Source organism: Callospermophilus lateralis, chromosome 3, assembly GCF_048772815.1.
Source record: "Callospermophilus lateralis isolate mCalLat2 chromosome 3, mCalLat2.hap1, whole genome shotgun sequence".
NCBI lineage: Eukaryota > Metazoa > Chordata > Mammalia > Rodentia > Sciuridae > Callospermophilus > Callospermophilus lateralis.
In genome coordinates this window covers 117,641,436-117,659,843 of record NC_135307.1, presented here as the reverse complement: position 1 = coordinate 117,659,843, position 18,408 = coordinate 117,641,436, and the positions used below count along the sequence as shown (strand labels likewise).

Here is an 18,408-nt window from a genome sequence, read left to right as displayed (position 1 = left end):
CTTGCCATGGATGCCTACCACCTGAGGACTCTGCTGGCATGAAGGCCATCACCAGATGGCCCTGATTTTGGACTTCCAGAACCATGAACCAAAGTAAACCTGTTTTCCTTAAAACTTACCTAGTCTGTGTTTGGTTCCTATGAACAGAAAGTGGCATTCTACACCAGGGCCTATTTGGATGGTGTATGGGGGCAATGGCAGATGCCATTCCAAATCCTGGTCCAGCTTAAGGTCAGGCAGGCAGAGAGGGAAAGTGTAGTGGGGCCGTTAGAAGCATCAAAAAAGTCTAATGTGCCCTGGGGACAGGGCCTGGCCCAGGTGAAAGTAGGAAAACTCCTTCAGGCTGCCACAGCTGCCCTGACACAGGGAGCAGAGCCCAGCAAGGGTGGGTGTCTGGAGGAAGGCCAGTGACCCCCTCACCCACATGGGAGGGACGACAGATCTCAGTCCTGGGAGACAGGACACTTGGGAGTATCTCCTGCTGCCAAGGCTCTCAGTACTGTCAGGAGGAAGGGCTTTTCCCAAGTGGGGAAGTGGCTGGCCAGTGGGTATGTGAGAAGGGCTTCGGTGGCCAGAGTTGGTGGGCACCATAGTGCCTGAAGCCCTTGGTGCCTTCTGGGAGCAGGGAGGGCAGCCTGTGAGTGGCCCACGGTGACCCAATAGCAGACCCACAACCCCTCAAACACCGAGTCAGGTCCCAGTTCCAAAACAACTCAAATGCTTTAATTGCCTGCTCCATGGTCCACAGGCTTATCACAAACTCTTAAATAAGGCCAAGTTCCCCAGCTCCCCAGCCTCCAGCTCAATTCAGCACTTTGCAGGGAGGTGGCCCACAGCAAGCCTGGCTAATAAGGCTCTGGCTTGGGAAGTACCAGGGTCCCCAGTCCAGAAATTCAGAGACCTCCTAGGACGGAGCTGCCACTCAGCCTGTCTGCTTTAAGTCCCTGAGTCCCTGTAGCTGCTTGGCTTCCAGAAAACACAACTTTCCTGGGTCAACGCCTGGTGTGGGTAAAGGCAGCTCAGGAAGTCACCGGACAGGCTGACAATGCAGGACAGGCCTGGGGCTTCCCTGGGGCAGGAGCAGCAGACCTGCAAGGACACCAGTCCCAGGCTGTTATTGCTGCACCAGCAGCAGGGACCAGGGAAAGTGTGTCAAGCCATATACACTGTACAATGTACCACTGTAAGATAACCAAGTCCTAAGACACATAAAGACTATCTAACAGGAGGTTCTGCTGCCTCAGCTTCCTATTCCAGGCCCGGGCTGAGGTCCTAGACCTGTCTCAGGCAGGGAGCAGAGACCATCTGGCAATGGGTGTGTCAGGCATCTCCCCACAACCACCCTGTGAGGTAGGCCGTGTTGTCCTACGTTACAATGGGGAACGAGAGTTCAAGAGAGGCGAAGGGTCTGCCCAGGTCACGCAGCAAGGAACAGCAGCCAGCATTCGGGCCAGGTCTGTTGGGCTCCGGAACCCACATGCTTTCTCTAGAGAAGAACAGGAAGTAGTCTTTTCCAATGAAGACCCTCACGTTAAAAAGCTGAGGGGCTCTCAGTCAGTCCAGCCTCACAGGCCCCAGGGTGAGAGCTAAAGATACTCCAAGGGAGTGGCCATACCCCAGCATGGACTCCTGGCCCTGGGCAGCAGAAGCAGAGGCTGATCCTAGACATTTGGCTGTCTCAACAGCACTCGCAACCAACTTTACAGGTGATGGCTCTGGCTGCCCAGTAGCTGTGGGCAGGGTGGGGGCCGGTCAGGTCCTGAGGCCTTGTGGCCCCACGTGGGCAATGCCAGGCCATTGAGCCAGGCAGTTTCCAGAAGGCTTCGGAAGCGGGCCTTCAGCGTGGGGCCAGGTGGGCCGGTGCTGTTGGCAGGAGTAGGTGAGGGACCACGTGACCCAACCCCAGCAGTTGCCTCTGCTTTCTCCAGGCCAGGGGTTGGTGGCTTCCGCCCTGGTTTCCTGACCTTGGGGGCTGGTGACTTCCGAGCCTGGGCTATACTCTCTGGCTCATCTCTGGCCACAGTGGGTTCTGAGGTGGGAATAGCTCCAGCCTCAGTGTCAAAGTCACCTGGAAAATGAGCACATAGTCAGGCTACAGATCCTGCACCCTCAGGTCCCATCTCCTGGTCTTCAAAGCCATCCAGAACAGTGGTTCTTCCCCAAGCCAGGATGGCACCAAAAGGACCACAGCCATCATAATCTTTCCCTGCATGTACCTGCTAGCTGGCCCATCCAAGCTGAAAAGGTGTACTCCTCCCCAGGGGACTCCAGAACTCTGATGAGAAAGCATTGCTCAGGAGAGGCTGTTTGGAAGCAAGGATGAGAGGAAAGGAGCCCAGCAGGTCAGGAACTACTCTGGCCACGTGGGAAAAGTGAGGCACAGGAAGAGAGTACTGAGCCATATGTAAGGAAGCCATCATCTTTCTGCCATAGCACCTCCGAAGTCAGAACAAGAGCTTTGGAGCAAGATCCCACACAGAGGCTGCCCCAAAGGAATGCCTGAAGGGAGGTGGGTGGAGGAGTTGAGCAGGGGACAAAGGGGTCCCTGACCAAGAATACACCTATTGGGTGCCAGGAGGAGCACAGGTACCCAAAAGAAATGAAGACAGGAAAAATTCTCTAGGGGCACCCACAATGGGTAACTCCTCCAAGGACAGTGGAGGACCCATAGTTCAGCAATCAAGTGGGGACAATCTAGCCAGGGGCAAGAGCTGGGCCCTGGTCACTTCTTTGCCAGGCCCAATTCTTGTAGGCTGGAGTCACAGCAGGAGGGGATGTGGCCCCAGTCATTTCCATGTCAGCCCAGGAAGAGACTTGACCCCCTCTGGGTCCCAGACAGGTCCAGAGGAGGGAGAGGACAGGCCAAGAGGCTGTGTAGCTCTTGGCACTACCCACACTCTAGCCCACTCTTCCAGAGACAGGACAGTCACACTTGCATTTCTTTCCACTCCACTGAGACCTCTGTCCCCACTTTTAAGTGTTTAGGCACAACGAATGCTGATCAGCCCAACCCCAGCTCTACCTCTGCACTCAGGCCTCCACCCAGATACAGGGACTCAGCCAGGTGGAGAGGAAACCAGGAACAGGATCTTCAGAGAGAAGCCTGGAGAAAAGGCTGGGGGCAGGAACAGGGGGTCAGCAGGGAGAAAACACTTGAGTGGGCAGGAGGCCTCGAGGTCAGGTGAGCTGATACAGAAGAGGAAAGGACATTCTTGCTCAATTCTGGCTGAAACGTGAGTGTACACACCACACAATGCTGCAGCAGCACGTGGTCCTCTGGGACATAAGGAATGCAAGCAGAACAACGGGCGCAAGGCCTCATTCACCCAGTGGGGGAAGCAAACCACAAAAGATGCCAATTTGTGGAAACACTGCTGTGCACATCAGTGCTGAGAGGCCCAAGGATGGACCCATTCAAAGGCAAGAGCATTTGAGTGGAACCTCAACAAGTGTGAGCATGGGGAGCAGAGTGTCCTCCCCTTCCCCAAGATGAGGAAGACAGGAAAGTGGGCTGAAAGGACAGTTCAGGAGGGTGTTTACGGTTAGGATGAATTCAGAGCAGGAGACACCCAGCTGCCAATTCCAGCAGGCAGTGGGTTGAGATGAGAACTCAAAAGAGGGATGTACAGAGACATGGGGAGAAGTGACCACAAGTAGGAAACGGTGCCTGGCCAGAGCCTCAGGACACCAAAGGGGCCTGCACCAAAGATGTAGATGGCATAAGCACAGGAGGAGGGAGGCTCCAGGAAGAGGTAGCACCAAGGAGGACCAAAGTTTCCAGGGAAAAGAGCACTCAGTGACACCTGGAGGGCGGAGAGAGGGGTCCCTAGAGCCCACCCTGGAAAGCCAGGCACTGCCGTAGAGTGAGATCCGGGAACCACTCAGCCATCTGCTGTGACCCCCCCACTCACACAGTGCACACACCTGTCACTCGCTCACAGCTCTGGTGGCTACTGGGGCTGCCCCATGCTCACCCAGCTGGCGGCGCACGCAGTCTCGCCACTGTAGGCCCAGCAGATCAGGGTAGATGTCAGGCAGCTGGCGCAGTGCCAGCAACTTCAGCATGCGTGAGGTGCAGCCATGCAGGGCACGCTCCCGCAGCGCACGCTCCTCTGACAGTGTAGTGGGCCGCAGCTCCACACGGTGCTCCTGCAGCACATGGTCCACAGAGGCAGGGGGCAGCCGTGGGAAGAGCCGCTCCTTCACCAGGTGGATGGGCACGAAGATGGCACCGGCTCGCACCACATGGGGAAAGGGGCACTGTTGCGTGCATACGAACCTCTGCAGCTGGGACAGCAGCTTGCTGAGCAGTCCCTGCACTCCCTGGCAGTCCTGCCATGCAGCCCGGCCCCACGGTCCAGCCATCTCAAGCCACTCCCGCAGCTTCTCTGGTGGGGAGTGGGCCACAGAGCCTGAGATGGCATCACACAGGGATGCATGCAGCCCTGTAAAGCGCTGCTCTGGGGTGTCTTCTGGGGCTACAGTAGGAGCTGGAGCTGGAGCTGGAGCTAGAGCAGGAGCAGGAGCAGGAGTAGGAGTAGGAGCTGGAGCAGGGGCTGGAGCAGGGGCAGGGGCAGGGGCAGGGGCAGGGGCAGGGGCTAGAGTCGAGGCTGGGGCCGCCACAGCTATGGCTGGAGGGCTAGGCAGGGCCAGGTTGAAGCATGCCACTGGCAAGGGCTGAGTGAGAATCTGCAGTCCCATGGGTACAGATGGTGGGGTGAGTGCAGGCTGTACAGAGACAGGAGCTGAGGTGGGTGTGGCCGGGTCTGAAGCTGCAGGTAAGGGTGATGGACGGAGAATCTTGAATTTTCGGAACATGAAGGCCACAGAGCTGTGAAAGTTGGTCCTTGGTGTGGCCTCTGTGGCCACTGGCAACCCAGGTGCTTCTGTGACCATCTTTTTCAGCCCTGACAGACCTGAACCTATGTTCCCTGCATCTGGCGTGTCCGCGGTTGCAGTGGGCTTGGTTTGCACTGTAGGACCAGGGACTAGGATGGGAGCAGCCTCTGCTGTGGGCTTCTTCACACTCAAGTCCAAGGCCACCTCCTCCCGAAGCGAGCAGCAAGGCTCTGAGGATCCCTCCTGGGTAGTTAAAGTCCCCCTGCAGTCTTTGTCTTGGCTTTCACTGGTAGCTGGGGCTGAATCTGGCTCAGCTGTGGCCTCTGGCGTCTGCACATCGAGATAGTCACGGTAGGGGGCCAGGCTGAAGACATTGTCGATAACAGGCATTGGTGGAGAGCCGAGCGGTCTAGCACCCTCCTTCTGTGGGAGAGTCTGATGCTCTTGGGCACAGGGGTGCAATGCTGGTGAGGTGCGGGGCACTGGACTATCTCGGATGACAATGGGAGCTCCAGAGTGTTCGCTGAGCGGGGTCTGGAGCTGCTCTTTCCTGCAGCTGGGCAGCCATGTCTTTTCTTCAGTTTCCTGTGCTGGCTTTTCAGCAGGCCTCGTAGGCTCAGAGCATGGCTGACTGGCTGGCAAAGGCTGGCATGCCCTCTGGAAGGCACTAGGCTGTGGCACAGACTGCACACTGTTCTGGGAAGGTGGTGTCCCTCCAAGCCCAGGGGATGCCCCATAGAGAGACAGGTCATCCCGGGCATAAGGAAACCCCAGAGTCTGCGGGGCAAAGTCCAGTGGGCACCGTGGAGCAAGAGGAGGCTCCAGCTTGAGGCCTGGTGAGGGTGCCGGGAGTGGGGCATAGGGGTAGGAATAAGTGTCCAGTCCCACTGGGGGTATGTATGGAGTCTGGGCTGCCTGCTGCCTCAGGTAGGGGCTGCCCAGCCCACCAACCTGGTATCCAGTCCCCTTATGGACTCCCAGAGGCTGCAGTGGGATCACAGAGCTGTAACTGCCCTGCTTCTCCGGGTGACAAGCTGGGGGGCAAGGCAGGGCCTGTGGAGGGGGAGGGAGTGGGTAGTGAGTAGGCAATGCCTCCTGGCATGGTGGCCCCAGGGGCTGAGCCAGCTGTGTCCAAGGACTTGAAGGCCCCTCTACCATTGCTTGTTTGGAGTCCCCAGAGTAAGGACCTGTGTACTTAGAGGCCAGAAAGCCTGTGCTGTGGATGGTCCGATACTTTTCCAGGAACGCCTGGCATGAGGAGAAACTAACTGAGGGGTCTTTGCCAGATCCCCCGGCTGGCACTCCACGTAAAAAGGTGCTGTCCAGGGCCTGGCCCTTCCCAGGAGCTGGGCCCAGAGAACAGGGTGGGTCAGCAGAGGACAACAGGGGCCCAGTCACCAGGGTCCAGTCAACATCCAGTGGCCTCTTAGCTGGCCCCTCTCCCAGGCAAGTCGAGAGTCCATAACACAGGGGGCTGCGGTAGACGGGTTTGGGTGCTGCCAGCGGTGGGCCCGGGTATGTGTGAGACTGGGGGTTGAATGGCAGGAGCTCAACAGGGCTGGAGTCCTGCATCTTCTCAGAACCTTCCGCTGGTGGGCGGTACAACAGGCAGTTGGTAAACAGGCTGTCTGGCCGAAGTGGAGGTCCTGCTACGCTTGTGGAGTACAAGGGTGAGTATGGGGTCCAGGATGCCAACCGCTCAGATCCTGCCTTGGAAGTGCCCCCCATGGGACAGGAGAAGTAAGCGCCCTTGTAGTTGCAGGGGTCCTGGTTACCAGCAGAGGGGGGCAGGCTATGTCCAGGCCCTGAGTCTGCTTCCAGGCGGGGCAGTTTGCCATATATCACAGGCCCCAGAGTCCCCAGTGGGCGCTTCTCTGCCATCACTGTGAAGGCGTCAAGCCCTCCAGGGCCGCTGCTACTGAACAGCTGACCTGGGAGAAAGAGGAAAGGAGGCAGGGCAGTTAGAAGTGCAGGTTGCCAGTCAGCAGTATAGAGGCCGTGCTCCCTGGCTCTCTGCCACCCAAGAGCCTGGCACTCAACAGACACTCAGTTAAGACTGAATGCATGAATCATGAATGCAGACATCTCTCTTTTTTTTTAAGCTACAAAATCCTTTGTTGAACAAATTCTTGTCCAATCTCCCTGCACATAACCCTCGCCCCAATCCAGGAGTCCTTTCTGTTCAGATTTCTTCCAAGTGACTCCCAAGACCCCTTCCTTGGGGTTCTACATTTTAGGGCAATTTTGAGGATCACTTGCCTTGGCTTATACCCACCAAAATAGATGGAGACCCATCCATCCCAAAGTCACTGATGAAGGAGATGGAACAAGTAGCAAAGCTCCTACCTGTCATTCCCACTATTCCAAGATGCCACAGTGATCTCAAAAGACACCCCTGTATGGAAGACATGGGATCTGGGCATTGTTTTCAAATTTTGTTTCTTGTGACACTCCATTGATCTTCCAGCCTTACCAAAAACATCAGATCCAGGTCTCAAACCCAAGTCCTTAGGGCCACAGCCAACGCTGTTACTAGGCTTGGGGTCTGGAAGGCAGTCCCCCAGAAGAGGTGGCTGGGGTGCCTACATCTATACAAGCACTCCCCCTCAGTGAAAGTCAAGGCTGTCCACCAGATGGTGCTGTGGTGCAAACGGGAAGATCCCAGCAGAGGGGAAAAGGGCCTGTGTCCACGCCCAGCCCTCAAGCTGTGGGTGGCTACTCCAAGGCATATGGGGTCATGTGGGGTGTGTGGGTGTGTGTATGTCTCTCTCTCTCTCTTTCATCCCCTCTCCAGGAAGAGAGGTCCCAAGGGCCTAGAGTGGTAGCTGGCAACTACTTCCACTGTACTTTACTGATAGAAAAAATAAGTGCTAGAGAAAGACGGAGGCCCTGAAGCAAGGCCAAGCAAGGATGGGAACCCAGACTCTGAGAGGTCAAGGGTAGAGAATCCTCAGCGCAGCAGGCATTTAATGACTCATGAAGGTCTCCATCTGAGACCTATCTGCTGCACACTGACCAGCTTCTATCTCCTGCAGTAAGCACCCCATTCCCTGAAACCCTCAATAGGTTAGAAAGGATGAATCAGCTCTATCTTGCTATGATTAGACCACCAGCTAAGTGTCCCAGGTTTCTGTCACCAGCAAGCAACAACCAGTCCTCTCTTCTCTTATGGCAGGGGTCCAATGTCAGCCAGCCAGAAGCTCAATGTTAGACTACGAAGGGGTCAAGAAAAGACAAGGCAATGCCCACTCCACTCCTAGCTTCCTACAACAAAGAAGCCAGGCAGGCCTCTCAGAAAGAGTTGACTCACTGGGCCAGAATCCAACCCCCCAGGGAGTTTAGAGAAGATGGAAGAGGATATCAGAACTCAGGCCACAGAACCACTAATGGTATCCTATGTCAAGGGCCTGTATCCTAGGGGAAAAGTCCCCATCAACTCCACAAAAATGATGCAAGAAGAGATTGTACGTTTTGGGGGTGCTGAGCTTCCCCTCTGCCCTTGGGGAACTCTGATTAATTAGATGCTGGCTCTGGTCTCACCTCCCCCACATACTCCTTGGAGCCTGCTCTATATCCACCCTCAGCCACTGGGGTCTTTTTCTCCTGGGCTCAGTCCAACCCATGCCCTTTGCCCTGGAGACTTTCTGAGACCCCTCTGGACCCAGTCAATAGACACAAGGCCATCTGGGACCTTCAGAGTCTTGTGGGAGGAGAGGAGACTCCAAGGAGCCAGCAGAGAACTCTAATAAGAGGCATAGAGGTGGCCTTATCTCCTGCCAGCAGATGGAGGACCCAAAGTACACTCCCTCTAAGAAAGGGCCTTCCCTTTCAGACAAAATGTAGATGTCTCCTTCCTTGACATACAAAATGAGGTCACAAGCAGACACTTAGAGAGGGCTGGCCCACAGGGAACAGGGTCCCATTACTTTTGGTGGGGGAGGGAAGTTCTATTGGTCCTTCTAGTTGAGCTTCAACCTCAGCCAGGACCCCAAGCAGGATCCTGAAGAGTCTGCCACCCCTGTACTCCCAGTCCTCTAAAGTTCTGTGACCCCATTCCCACTTCCACCTCCTAAGGGCCTCATGATGAAATAGGTGATTCCAGCCCAGTTGAAGGCAGCATCTGGACTCTTGGGAGGGCTGAACCACCCCACATGTATTCTCACACCTCCCACCTACCTCAGCTGAGGCTCTGGGCTCTCCAGACACTACAACCCAACCTGGGGCAGCCCACAGTATCCAGCATGGGTGGAAGGGAAGCAAAATCGCATCTATTCTCCTCCCCCACTACGGGCCCCGCCCATAATCTTGGTGCCTGGGGCCCACAGTCGACTTCGCTTTGGGGCTCTGCTGCCGCAACCGACCCCACGGCCTTCCGGGTCTTCAAAAGCCCCTCCCGGCTGCGCTGGGGCACACGTGCACCCCAGCAGGCTGACATACTGGCCGCCGCCACGCATGCAAAGCCATGCCTGCACGTACGTGCATGGCCCACATCTGCACACATGCCCCTCTATAACTAAGCTCTCCCCTCGTTCGGGCACCGGACACACGTGAGCACGCCGGCAGGCTGGCGCACAGAGCCCCACGGACCGACGGCCACAGACTGGAGGGAGGTCCCAGGGTAGGGGGCTGTCGGGCCGCACAGTCCGGGCAGTCACCGCCTCGGGGCCATCCTGCCAGCCTGGGCTGCGGCCAGATGGTGAGTCAAGCGGTGGCGAGGAAACCGCAGGGCCGCCCCATCCCAGCAGGGCGCGTCCAGGGCCCCGCGGCGTCTCGGCGTCCTCCGCCCCCTGGCCCTAGCCGCCCCCACCGCCCCCTCAAACTCGCCGGGGCAATCCACGTGAGCCGGGCCCCGCAGGAGGCCCGAGCGCTGGCCTGAGCTCTCTCTCGCCAGCCCAGTGCCGGGGTCCCGCCGGAGCCCCAGAGCGCTACCAGGCCTCGGGAGCCTCGAAGTCCGAGGAAAGTGGGGGCAGTGGCACAAGCCTAGCCCGAGAGCCCTCCCGCCGGAAGCCGCAGCACCTTGGCCCCGGCCACGCGCGCACCATCCCCGGGCCGACCGGTAGGGGCGCCCTGGGGCAGGGCCACCCACCCCCTCTCCACGCGCCGCCCGCAAACTCGGCCCAAGTTTCGGCGCCCGCCGAGCGGGCGAGCTCTACCTGCAGGACGCCAGGCTTCCCGCTGCCGCTGCCTGAGGTTGCAGCCGCATCCTCCAGGACCGCCTACGCAGCAGGTCCTTGTCCCGCCCGGCCCTGCGCGGGAAGTCACTGAGCCAAGCCCAGAGCCACCCTCCGCGCTGCCGTTCGCGCCGCCGCCGGGCGCCGTCTGCGGTCCCGGGCGGGGCGGACTGGGGGCGGAGCGGGGGCGGGGCGGCCCGCGGGGTGGGGGCAGAGCCCGGCCGCGCCTCTGGGAGCTCGAGCTCCCTAGGGCCCACGAGAGGGCTTGCGGGGGGCCAACTCTGTGGCGACTCGCCGCGGGCGCTATGCACAGTCTGTACCCGCAGCGCTCCGCGAACCACATTGCCTGGCGGGCCGGTCACCTGCGCTGGTTTAGTCATTCCGTTGGATCATTCATTCGTTGGCCCTTCTTTCCTTCCGCTCTTCTTTCGTACAGGGAGCTCTACATCCCCAACCTTTTTATTTTTAATTTTGAGATAGAGTCTCGACAAGTTGTCAAGACTGACTCAGCCTCCTACAGATAGGCATCACCGCGCCTGGCCATTCATTGCCACTTTCTAGCTGTGTGACCTTGCGCCTGCCAGTTGACCTCATTGAGCTTCAGTTTTCTCATGTGTGAATCTAGAATTCTGTCTGCCTCTTAGTGGTCTCGTAGTGGTTGTGTTGTCAAGCTTGGAAGAGACTGTCTTAAACTATCTGGCACACAGTAGGCGCCTTGACTCCCTTGACATACTAGTTATATTAAAGGGGGGAGGAGAAGGCCTCAACAGAGCAAATTCCAGACATGTATTTTGACCCTGTTATGGTACCCGACCTGTCTGAGGAAAGGGTGATCTCCCACTTCTGGGGTGGGCCAGGAAGGAGGGTGGTGGAGGTTGAGGGATTGCTAAGAGGCCTGGTATATATCTCTGAATCTTTTTGGCAAGTGTCCCTCAGAACTGGCCTGAACATGTGTAACCTGGGGGGCCTGATGGAGGTGGAGCATCTTGGGCTGGGAATAGTGCGTTGCAAAGAGGGGCTGGAGGGGTGAAAGGGCTGCCTCTGCTCAGGCTCTGGGCCATCTGATTGTTAGCTGAGGCTCCTTCTGTACTGCTCCTTTCTTAGAAAGAATCTGGTCCCTGTAGTTCCTGAGCTGCCCAAGGACTGGGGACAGATGTGTGCAGTGAGAGAAGAGGACAGGTGGACATGCCAAAGGGCAGAGCAAGTTCAGGGGCAAAACCACCTAGGCTTCCTCCTCCAAATCAAAAGTCAGGGCGGCTTGAGTCACAGAAGAGGCAGGCCTGAGGCCACCTGTGCCAAGAATCAGGAAGCTGCTGGAAGGACTGGGCTCTAGGTAGGATTAGGAAGAGGATGTGAGGTCATCTGGGGAAAGGGGAAAGGTGTCATTTAGTTTAGAGCTTGAAGGACCTTAGAAATAGAGTCAGGAAAGATCTGGGGAGGAGAGACCCAGAGAGGGTTGGGACTTTCCCAAAATCACACCGCAGGCTAGGACAAAAACCCAGAACACCTGGCTCCCAGCCTGGGGATCTTGTTGCAGCCACACCTTAGCATCAGGAAAGTGCCTTTTTTTTTTTTTGCAATGGGGCGCTTAACCACTGAGCCACATCCCCAGCCCTTTTTATATTTTATTTTGAGACAGGTTTCACTAAATTGTTTAGGGCCTCGATAAATTGCTGAGGCTGACTTTGAACTCACAATCCTCCTACCTCAGCCTCCTAAGTGGCTGGGATTACAGGGTGGATCAGGAAAGTGCTTCTTTCCTGCAGATCAGAGTCAAGCCTGACAGCCCCTTTCGCACAAGCTGTTCTTCCCTGTTCTTGCTCCTGACCAGCTCTGCCCTCTCCTCACCCTTCTCCAGCTCAGCACCTACTCCCCATCCTGCTCTGCAGGGGCAGGAAGGGAGGAAGACAGTGTCCTTGACTTTGGGGTCTAGGAGATTCAAGTTGTGTACTCAGGAGTGCCTGGTGGTCTCTCCAATCTCCCTGAGCCTGAGTAAGACCCCACCAGGTCAGGATGAACAGATAAGGTTCTGCAGCCCGACTGAGTCACTGAGTCATTTATCCAAATTCAGGAACACCTCCCAAAGACAGCAGTCCCATTGTCCCTTCCTTTGTAGCCTCAGATAAACACCCTGGACTACCAAAGAAAGGACACAGAATGGGGGACTTGAGAGCTACTTTGTAATATTCTGAGCCTTGATTTCCTTATCACAAAATGGGAACAGTGAAAACCTACCTTATAGATCATGGTGTCAAATAGCATCACTGTGGGAAGCTCTTGGGGGTGTTTGGAGATTGTGAGCCCTAAGATTCTGACCTTTTCCTCTCTAACCCGAAGGTCATGTGCCATGTGCGGAGTCTCTAGTAAATGAAGGCAGTTCTCACAAGATGAAGGCCTTGGGAGGCCCCACGTGTTTTCATTAGCACCACAGTCTTGGAGAGAAGTGGTGTTTTGACTGGAAGGCGCAGCGAATCAAGCAGAGAACAGAAGAGTCTGTCCTTCTGTGGGTTTCCTGGGTGGAGTTAACAAAGACAAGTAGTATAGAAAAGCCCAAAGCTGATTATACCCTCCCCCACCCTAAGCTATGCACATGCTTCCAAGGGGGTGTACACCTTCCCCCTCCTCCACCTGCCCCAGATTACTTTTCACTTCCTGGGAAGGCAAGGTAAAGGGTCAGCTCTTTGAACCTTGGTTCGTTGTATTATGGTTATTAATAATAATATCATTCCCACTAATGAGGTCACACCTGCTATTTACAAATCTTTTCCCTTCCTCAGAGGACTCTCTCTCACCCCAGAGGAAAGGTGGGGGGCGGGGGTAATCATCTTAGAGTCAGAAAAACAGAGAAGTGTGGTGCTTTGCCTGAAGACACACAGCAGTGCTTCCCTCCATCCTTTCAGACCCAGCTATAGAAATTGCCTCCTTCTGGGAGGCCCCCACACTCCTACTGATGAACCCGCCGCCTACCCAACAGAGGTATATCTCAGTGTTGGAGGATGGTGAGGCAAGGAGCTCCTACTGGTGCTTGGCCCAGTGTCAGCCTCTTAATAGATATTATCTCATTTAATTTTTACAAACAGATGAGGCAGGCGTTTGTAAAAACAAACAGAATTTGGCCTCTGAGCTGTGTGACTTCAGCAAGCCTCTTAACCTCAGTTGGCTCTTCAGACAAGAAGGCACCATTTCCACATGTCGGGCTCCCACTCCTTCACTTCTTGTAGTGCAAGCTGTAGAGGAGGGGAGTCAACTTGTTGGTCCACACAGCCCAGAAATGGAAGATCTTGGATTTTCTCGGGACTTTGACTCCAAGCCCCTCTAAGGGAAAAGCTCAGGTGCCATTGGTGGCCAGGAACCCACTGCCTCTTAAGCTGGCTGTTAGCCTGGGCTCAGGCCCTTAGGAGTCTAGGATACACAGGACCTAGGGTGGTGCAAGGAGGGGACCAGATGGGCCAAGGTGGGCCACTTTCCAGATCAGAGCTTGCTTGTGCAGAGAGGCTGGGGGAAGCAGCCTGCTGCTGTGTCTGGGGGAGCAGGGAGTAGGGAGCCTCCCATACACTGAAGGAACCCCACCCGCACTCAGAGGAAATCAGTGGCTCAAAGGGGAATCTCAAGGGCTCAGAAAACAGGGTCTGTCTGGCTGTTGGAGGCAGTGGGCAGTACCCCTCCCTACTTCCAAAGAGGTCTTTCTGGTACCCATTTCTGACCCCATCACCCCCAGCTTAGCGTCTCCTATGTATCCCACTCTGACTCTGCATGTCTTCTGCTTGTCCCTGCCCAGCCAGCCTAGCACAGCAGCCCTCCAGAGCCGCCTAACTTTCCTGTGGGTCACACTTCCACCCTTTGTTATATACACTCCCTCGTCCCCCTGGGGGCTAGGGCTACTGGTGAGCTTTCTTTACTAATTCCTGTTGGCCTCCTGCAGGAAGCCTTCCTGGTCCCTTCTGAGGCCCCACAGCCTTCCATGCTCACTTCCATTCAGCCTCAGCTCTTGCTAAAACGACTTGGTTCCAACCTGGCTTCCCTACCAGGGGGGACCTGCAGAGCAAGGTCTGCCTCCAGGGGACAGGCTGACTAGGGCTAAGGTTATATCTAAGTTTAGTTTGGCAGTGGAGGAGGGCTCTGCACATCTGAAAGAGAAGAAAAACAGAAAAACCCAACTGGGCCCAGAGGTGAGAGCCTCTGCTGCCCAAGCTTGCCTAAGTCCAGCACCCCCGCCCCCAGCGCAGTCCCCTTAGGACCCTGACCACACCTCAGCCCAGCAATAGCCAGCTTCTTGCCTGTAGTACCATGACTGAAGAAGGCAGCTATATGCCCAGGGACTCAGCTGGGCACCTCTGGAACCGAGGTCTACTGAGGGCCTGCCCAGTCTGTGGAGCAAGTGTCCTTCTTGTTCTGACAATATCCCGCCCCCCATTCTCTCCCCAGACCTAGAATGGAAAAACACCTGGCTCAGCTCCACCTGCCTCTTGCTGTCTGCTGTCCCCTCTAGGAGGCCTCCAGCCTGGGGTGGAGGCTAAGGAGAAGAGGGGGACCCCCTGAGAGGGAAGAGCCTGCAGCCCTCCCCACCCCCCCCTCTCCACCCCTCACCCCCCCACCCCGTGTTGCAGGAGCTGCTCTCTACCCAGGGCTTGGCTTCCTGCCAACCTCCCTAATCACCTCCTTTCCCCCCCAGCCAGGGCCTCTCTGGGGATCCCCTCCCTGAGCCTTGGTGCCTGAGCAGAGCAGTCCCAGCTGTTTTCAGGATGGTGGTTTGGGCTTGGGCAGCTGGACCCACAGTCTGACTCCAGCCCAGTGCCTGTCCCTTGCTTTGGTCAGGCCTTGGCCTCCAGTAGGAATAACCTCCCCCTCAACTCCCAATGGTTTTGGGGGGCTGCCAACCAGCTCCTCCTTACCCGACTGTGCCCCCTCCTACCATGCTGGGGCACCTCCCCTCCTACCGTGGGCAGGCCTGGGAGACTGTCCTTGAGGCATTCCTAATGCTGACTGGGGTGGCAGGGTCTGGCTAGGTGATTGGCTGCCCCCTCATTAGTGGCCTGCTGGGGCTTCCGTCACTTAGGGCTAGTTACCAGGCAACCACGTCCAAGGAGGGCTCAGCTCTGGCTCCTGGCTGACACAGCAGCGGCTGCTGCTGCCCAGCAGGGAGGTGAGCTGTCCAATGGCCAGGGTCATGGTCATGGTCAGGAAGCCTCTCCTCCTGCTCCTGGGAGGGGTGAGTGTGATGCCTCAGAAACCCCCTGTCACCTCTCAGCTTAGGCTCACAGCCCTGCCCCAGAAAAGGAGTCTCTGGGGCCCTCAACACAACACCCACACTTAAAGCCCTCATGTTTCCTGGAGGTTGAGGGGAGGCTGAGCAGGAGCAGAGAGGGGCACTTCTTTTTGGTACCTGGTATTGAACCCAGAGGTGCTCAATCACTGAGCCCCAGCCCCAGCCCCTTTTATTTTCTATTTTGAGACAGGGTCTTCCTAAGTTGCTTAGGGCCTCACTAAGTTCCTGAGGCTGGCCTCAAGCTTGCAATCCTCCTGCTTCAGCCTCCCAAGTCATGGGGATTATAGTGTGTGCCATCATGCCCGGTGAGAGGAGCACTTTTGCCCCTTTTGGACCTGGGGGGATAACCCTATAGCTTTCCAGACCCTGTGGCCTGAGGTGGGGGACACAAGGAATCAGATTTCACAGCCTACAGGGCTTGGGCTTTGAGTCTAAATCCTCTGCCTAACAGTTGTGTGATCTTGGAGTTGTTGATGGCCTCTCCTGACCTCCGGCCTCTGTTACTTCACTGATAGAAAGTTGATAAGCCCTGTCTTAGAGGGCAGTGTGCAGGGTATGAGGCGCCTGGCACCCAGCCCTCTCCATACCTGTGTATTCCCTTCTTCCAAGCCGGCTGTGTGCCCAGTCCCAAGCTCCCCACATTGCAAGGGGACAGCACTGCGCATCCTAGACAGCCACAGCCCACACATGGGTCACCCACCATAGCTGGGTCATCCGGGAATGTGTTGTCTTCATATCCAAGAATAGCCCTGTGCCCCTACCCTGTCCCTTGCTCCCCCCTCCCTCATGACTTGTTTTTTTTAATTTAACAAACACACATATAGCCTTTGTACCTGGCATGATTTTAAATGCTTTTCAAATATTAACTCATTTGATTTATTTAATCCATTTAATGGATTAAGTCACCTAATCCATTTATTTTATTAATCCATTTACTGGATTAAGTGAGGTAAGGCCAAGGTGGATGCAGAGCGCTGTGGGACACAGGCCCCGCCACATCTCCCTCCCGCGCTGGGGCACTTGAGCTGGGTCCCTGGGTTGCACCCAGACATGCTTCCTGCTGCAGGGAGCTGGGCTGGGATAGCCACTGGCAGGTCAGAGTTTCAGGAAGAGCAGTGATGGCTAATTAAAACTTCAGCTCAGGGAGACCCTCTTGGGGCAGAGATTGCCTCAGTCAACTTCCCTGGGGGAGTCTCTTAATTGGACCCCTGAGCCCTAGTAATGATGCAAACTCACCCGGTATATGATCACAGGCAGGGAGGGAGGGGAAAGGGGGAAGGAAACAGGTTGGCAAAAAAATAATAACAAGCCTCCCTCTCATTGTAAGAGGTAGTGACTTTGGAGTCCCTAAAGTGTCACTTGGGAGCTGTGCAACTTTGGATGAACTGCTTGCCTCTCTGAGCTTTCGTTTCCTCACTGAAAAGTGGGGATGATAAAATATCCATCCCTGGAGAGTTGCTGTGAGAAGACTAGCATGGAAAGTACCTAGCACAGCACCTGACCCAGAAATCGGGACTCATAAAATTGGAGAAATTAGCTGGGAGTGGTGGCACATTTCCATTATCCCAGGGGTTTGGGAGGCTGATGCAGGAGGATTCCTAGTTCAAAGCCAGCCTCAGCAAATTAGCGAGGCCCTAAGCTACTTCACAAGGCTCTGTGTCTAAATAAAATATTTTAAAAAGGGCTGGGGATGTGGCTTGGTGGTTAAGCGTCCCTGGGTTCAATCCCCAATAGCAAAAATAAATAAATAAATACATAGACAAATAAAATAATCGGAGGACTTATCATCACAATAATTAAACCACTATTTCTATCCATAATGTCAGGAGAGGACATTGGACAAGCATTCAGTGGGGGTGAGGTCTGGCCTCCCAGCTTTCTCTCCAGATCTCCGACAGCCCTAGGTCCTGAGCCCACGGGGTCTGAACGGCCTGTAGCAGGCAGGGCTGCAGGAGCCCAGTCACTGAGGGGCCTACCCAGATGGAACTGGAGCTGCAGGGTAGACCTAACTGGACAGAAGAGAGCCAGAAGACCAGGGAGTGCAGCGTGTGGTCAGGAGCCATGGAGAGCTGACAGGACTGGAGGTGCTGGCCATTGAGACAGCCACAGACTGCCCTGCTGAGAGCTGGGGTCTGGCCCTAAGTAGCCAGATTCTCCCGAAGGTCCAGGGTGCTTGTGTTAGAAGGGTGGGGGAGGGAAGAGGGTAGCAGCCCTTTCTTTTCAGGCCATAGCAAGGTCAGCACAAAGACTTGAGGTCTGCCTGGGGAGCAGGCCACCTCACCCACCATTCCTAAGGCCTCTACGGTTCACAAGTCCATCCCCCTACCCCGGCTCTCTGGCCCCTTCAGGAGGCCACACAGCAGCTATTCTCAGAAAGGCAGGATCTAGGCCAAGAGGAGAAAGAGCCATGCTGACCTGGAGAAAGCCCCAGAACCCTCCAGCAAAATGGCCCAGCCTGGTGATGTCCCCTCTGTTACAGGCTGTCTCCTGGGCTGCTGTGGTTTAATGCACCCCTTGAATTTTATGTGTTGGAAACAACCTTCAAATTCTCACATGAAAGGTATCTGGAGCTGGACCTTGGGGAGGTGAGTGGGTCATGAGGCTCTGCCAGCATGAATGGATTGATCCATTGGTGGATTAATGATTCATGGGTTGTGGAGGGAGTGACTTTGTTTAAAAGTGAACTCTCTGGCACCCCACTCTGTTTCACCTGATGATGCCCCGGCCATGTTCTGATGCAGCACAAAGGTCCCCCACCAGAAGCCCAACAGAGGCCGGCACCATGCTCTTGGACTTCCAGAACCCTGAGCTAACTAGCACTCTATTTCTGATAAACTACCCCCTCTCAGATAGTTTGCTCTAACAATAGAGCAGATAGTTTGCTCCCCACCTGGGAGCACCAGGCTACCGCAGGCCTGGAATCCTCCTCTTCCTTGGTCACTCCCCCAGGACAGAGCACTCTGCCCCGGGTGTCCCAGGAACCCTTCCCAACAAGCAGTAGCCTCAGAACACAAATATTTTCCCAGGGAGAAAACCAGGGTCAAAACAGAGGTGTGAAAACAAGAACGCATTTCTAAGCAGCTGGTCATCACTAATAAGTCAACAATTCCTGGACAAACACAGCCACTCTGG

At 55.8% G+C, this 18,408-nt stretch overlaps 1 protein-coding gene across 2 annotated transcripts; it reads right to left on the bottom strand.

Annotated features, from left to right (window-relative positions):
• Positions 1-458: 458 nt before the first annotated feature.
• On the bottom strand, positions 459-10,138 carry C3H15orf39 (chromosome 3 C15orf39 homolog). Of its 2 annotated transcripts, none has more exons than XM_076851119.2 (3): positions 9,993-10,138; positions 3,975-6,770; positions 459-2,068 (listed from the first exon to the last, which is right to left on the bottom strand). In XM_076851119.2, the coding sequence occupies exons 2-3, from the start codon at positions 6,718-6,720 to the stop codon at positions 1,701-1,703; spliced, it is 3,114 nt and encodes a 1,037-aa protein (XP_076707234.2). In that variant the 5' UTR covers positions 6,721-6,770; positions 9,993-10,138; the 3' UTR covers positions 459-1,700. The 2 variants fall into 2 exon arrangements, with proteins under 2 accessions (XP_076707234.2, XP_076707235.2); XM_076851120.2 differs by having other exon boundaries at positions 1,995-2,068; positions 3,925-6,770.
• Positions 10,139-18,408: the final 8,270 nt, after the last annotated feature.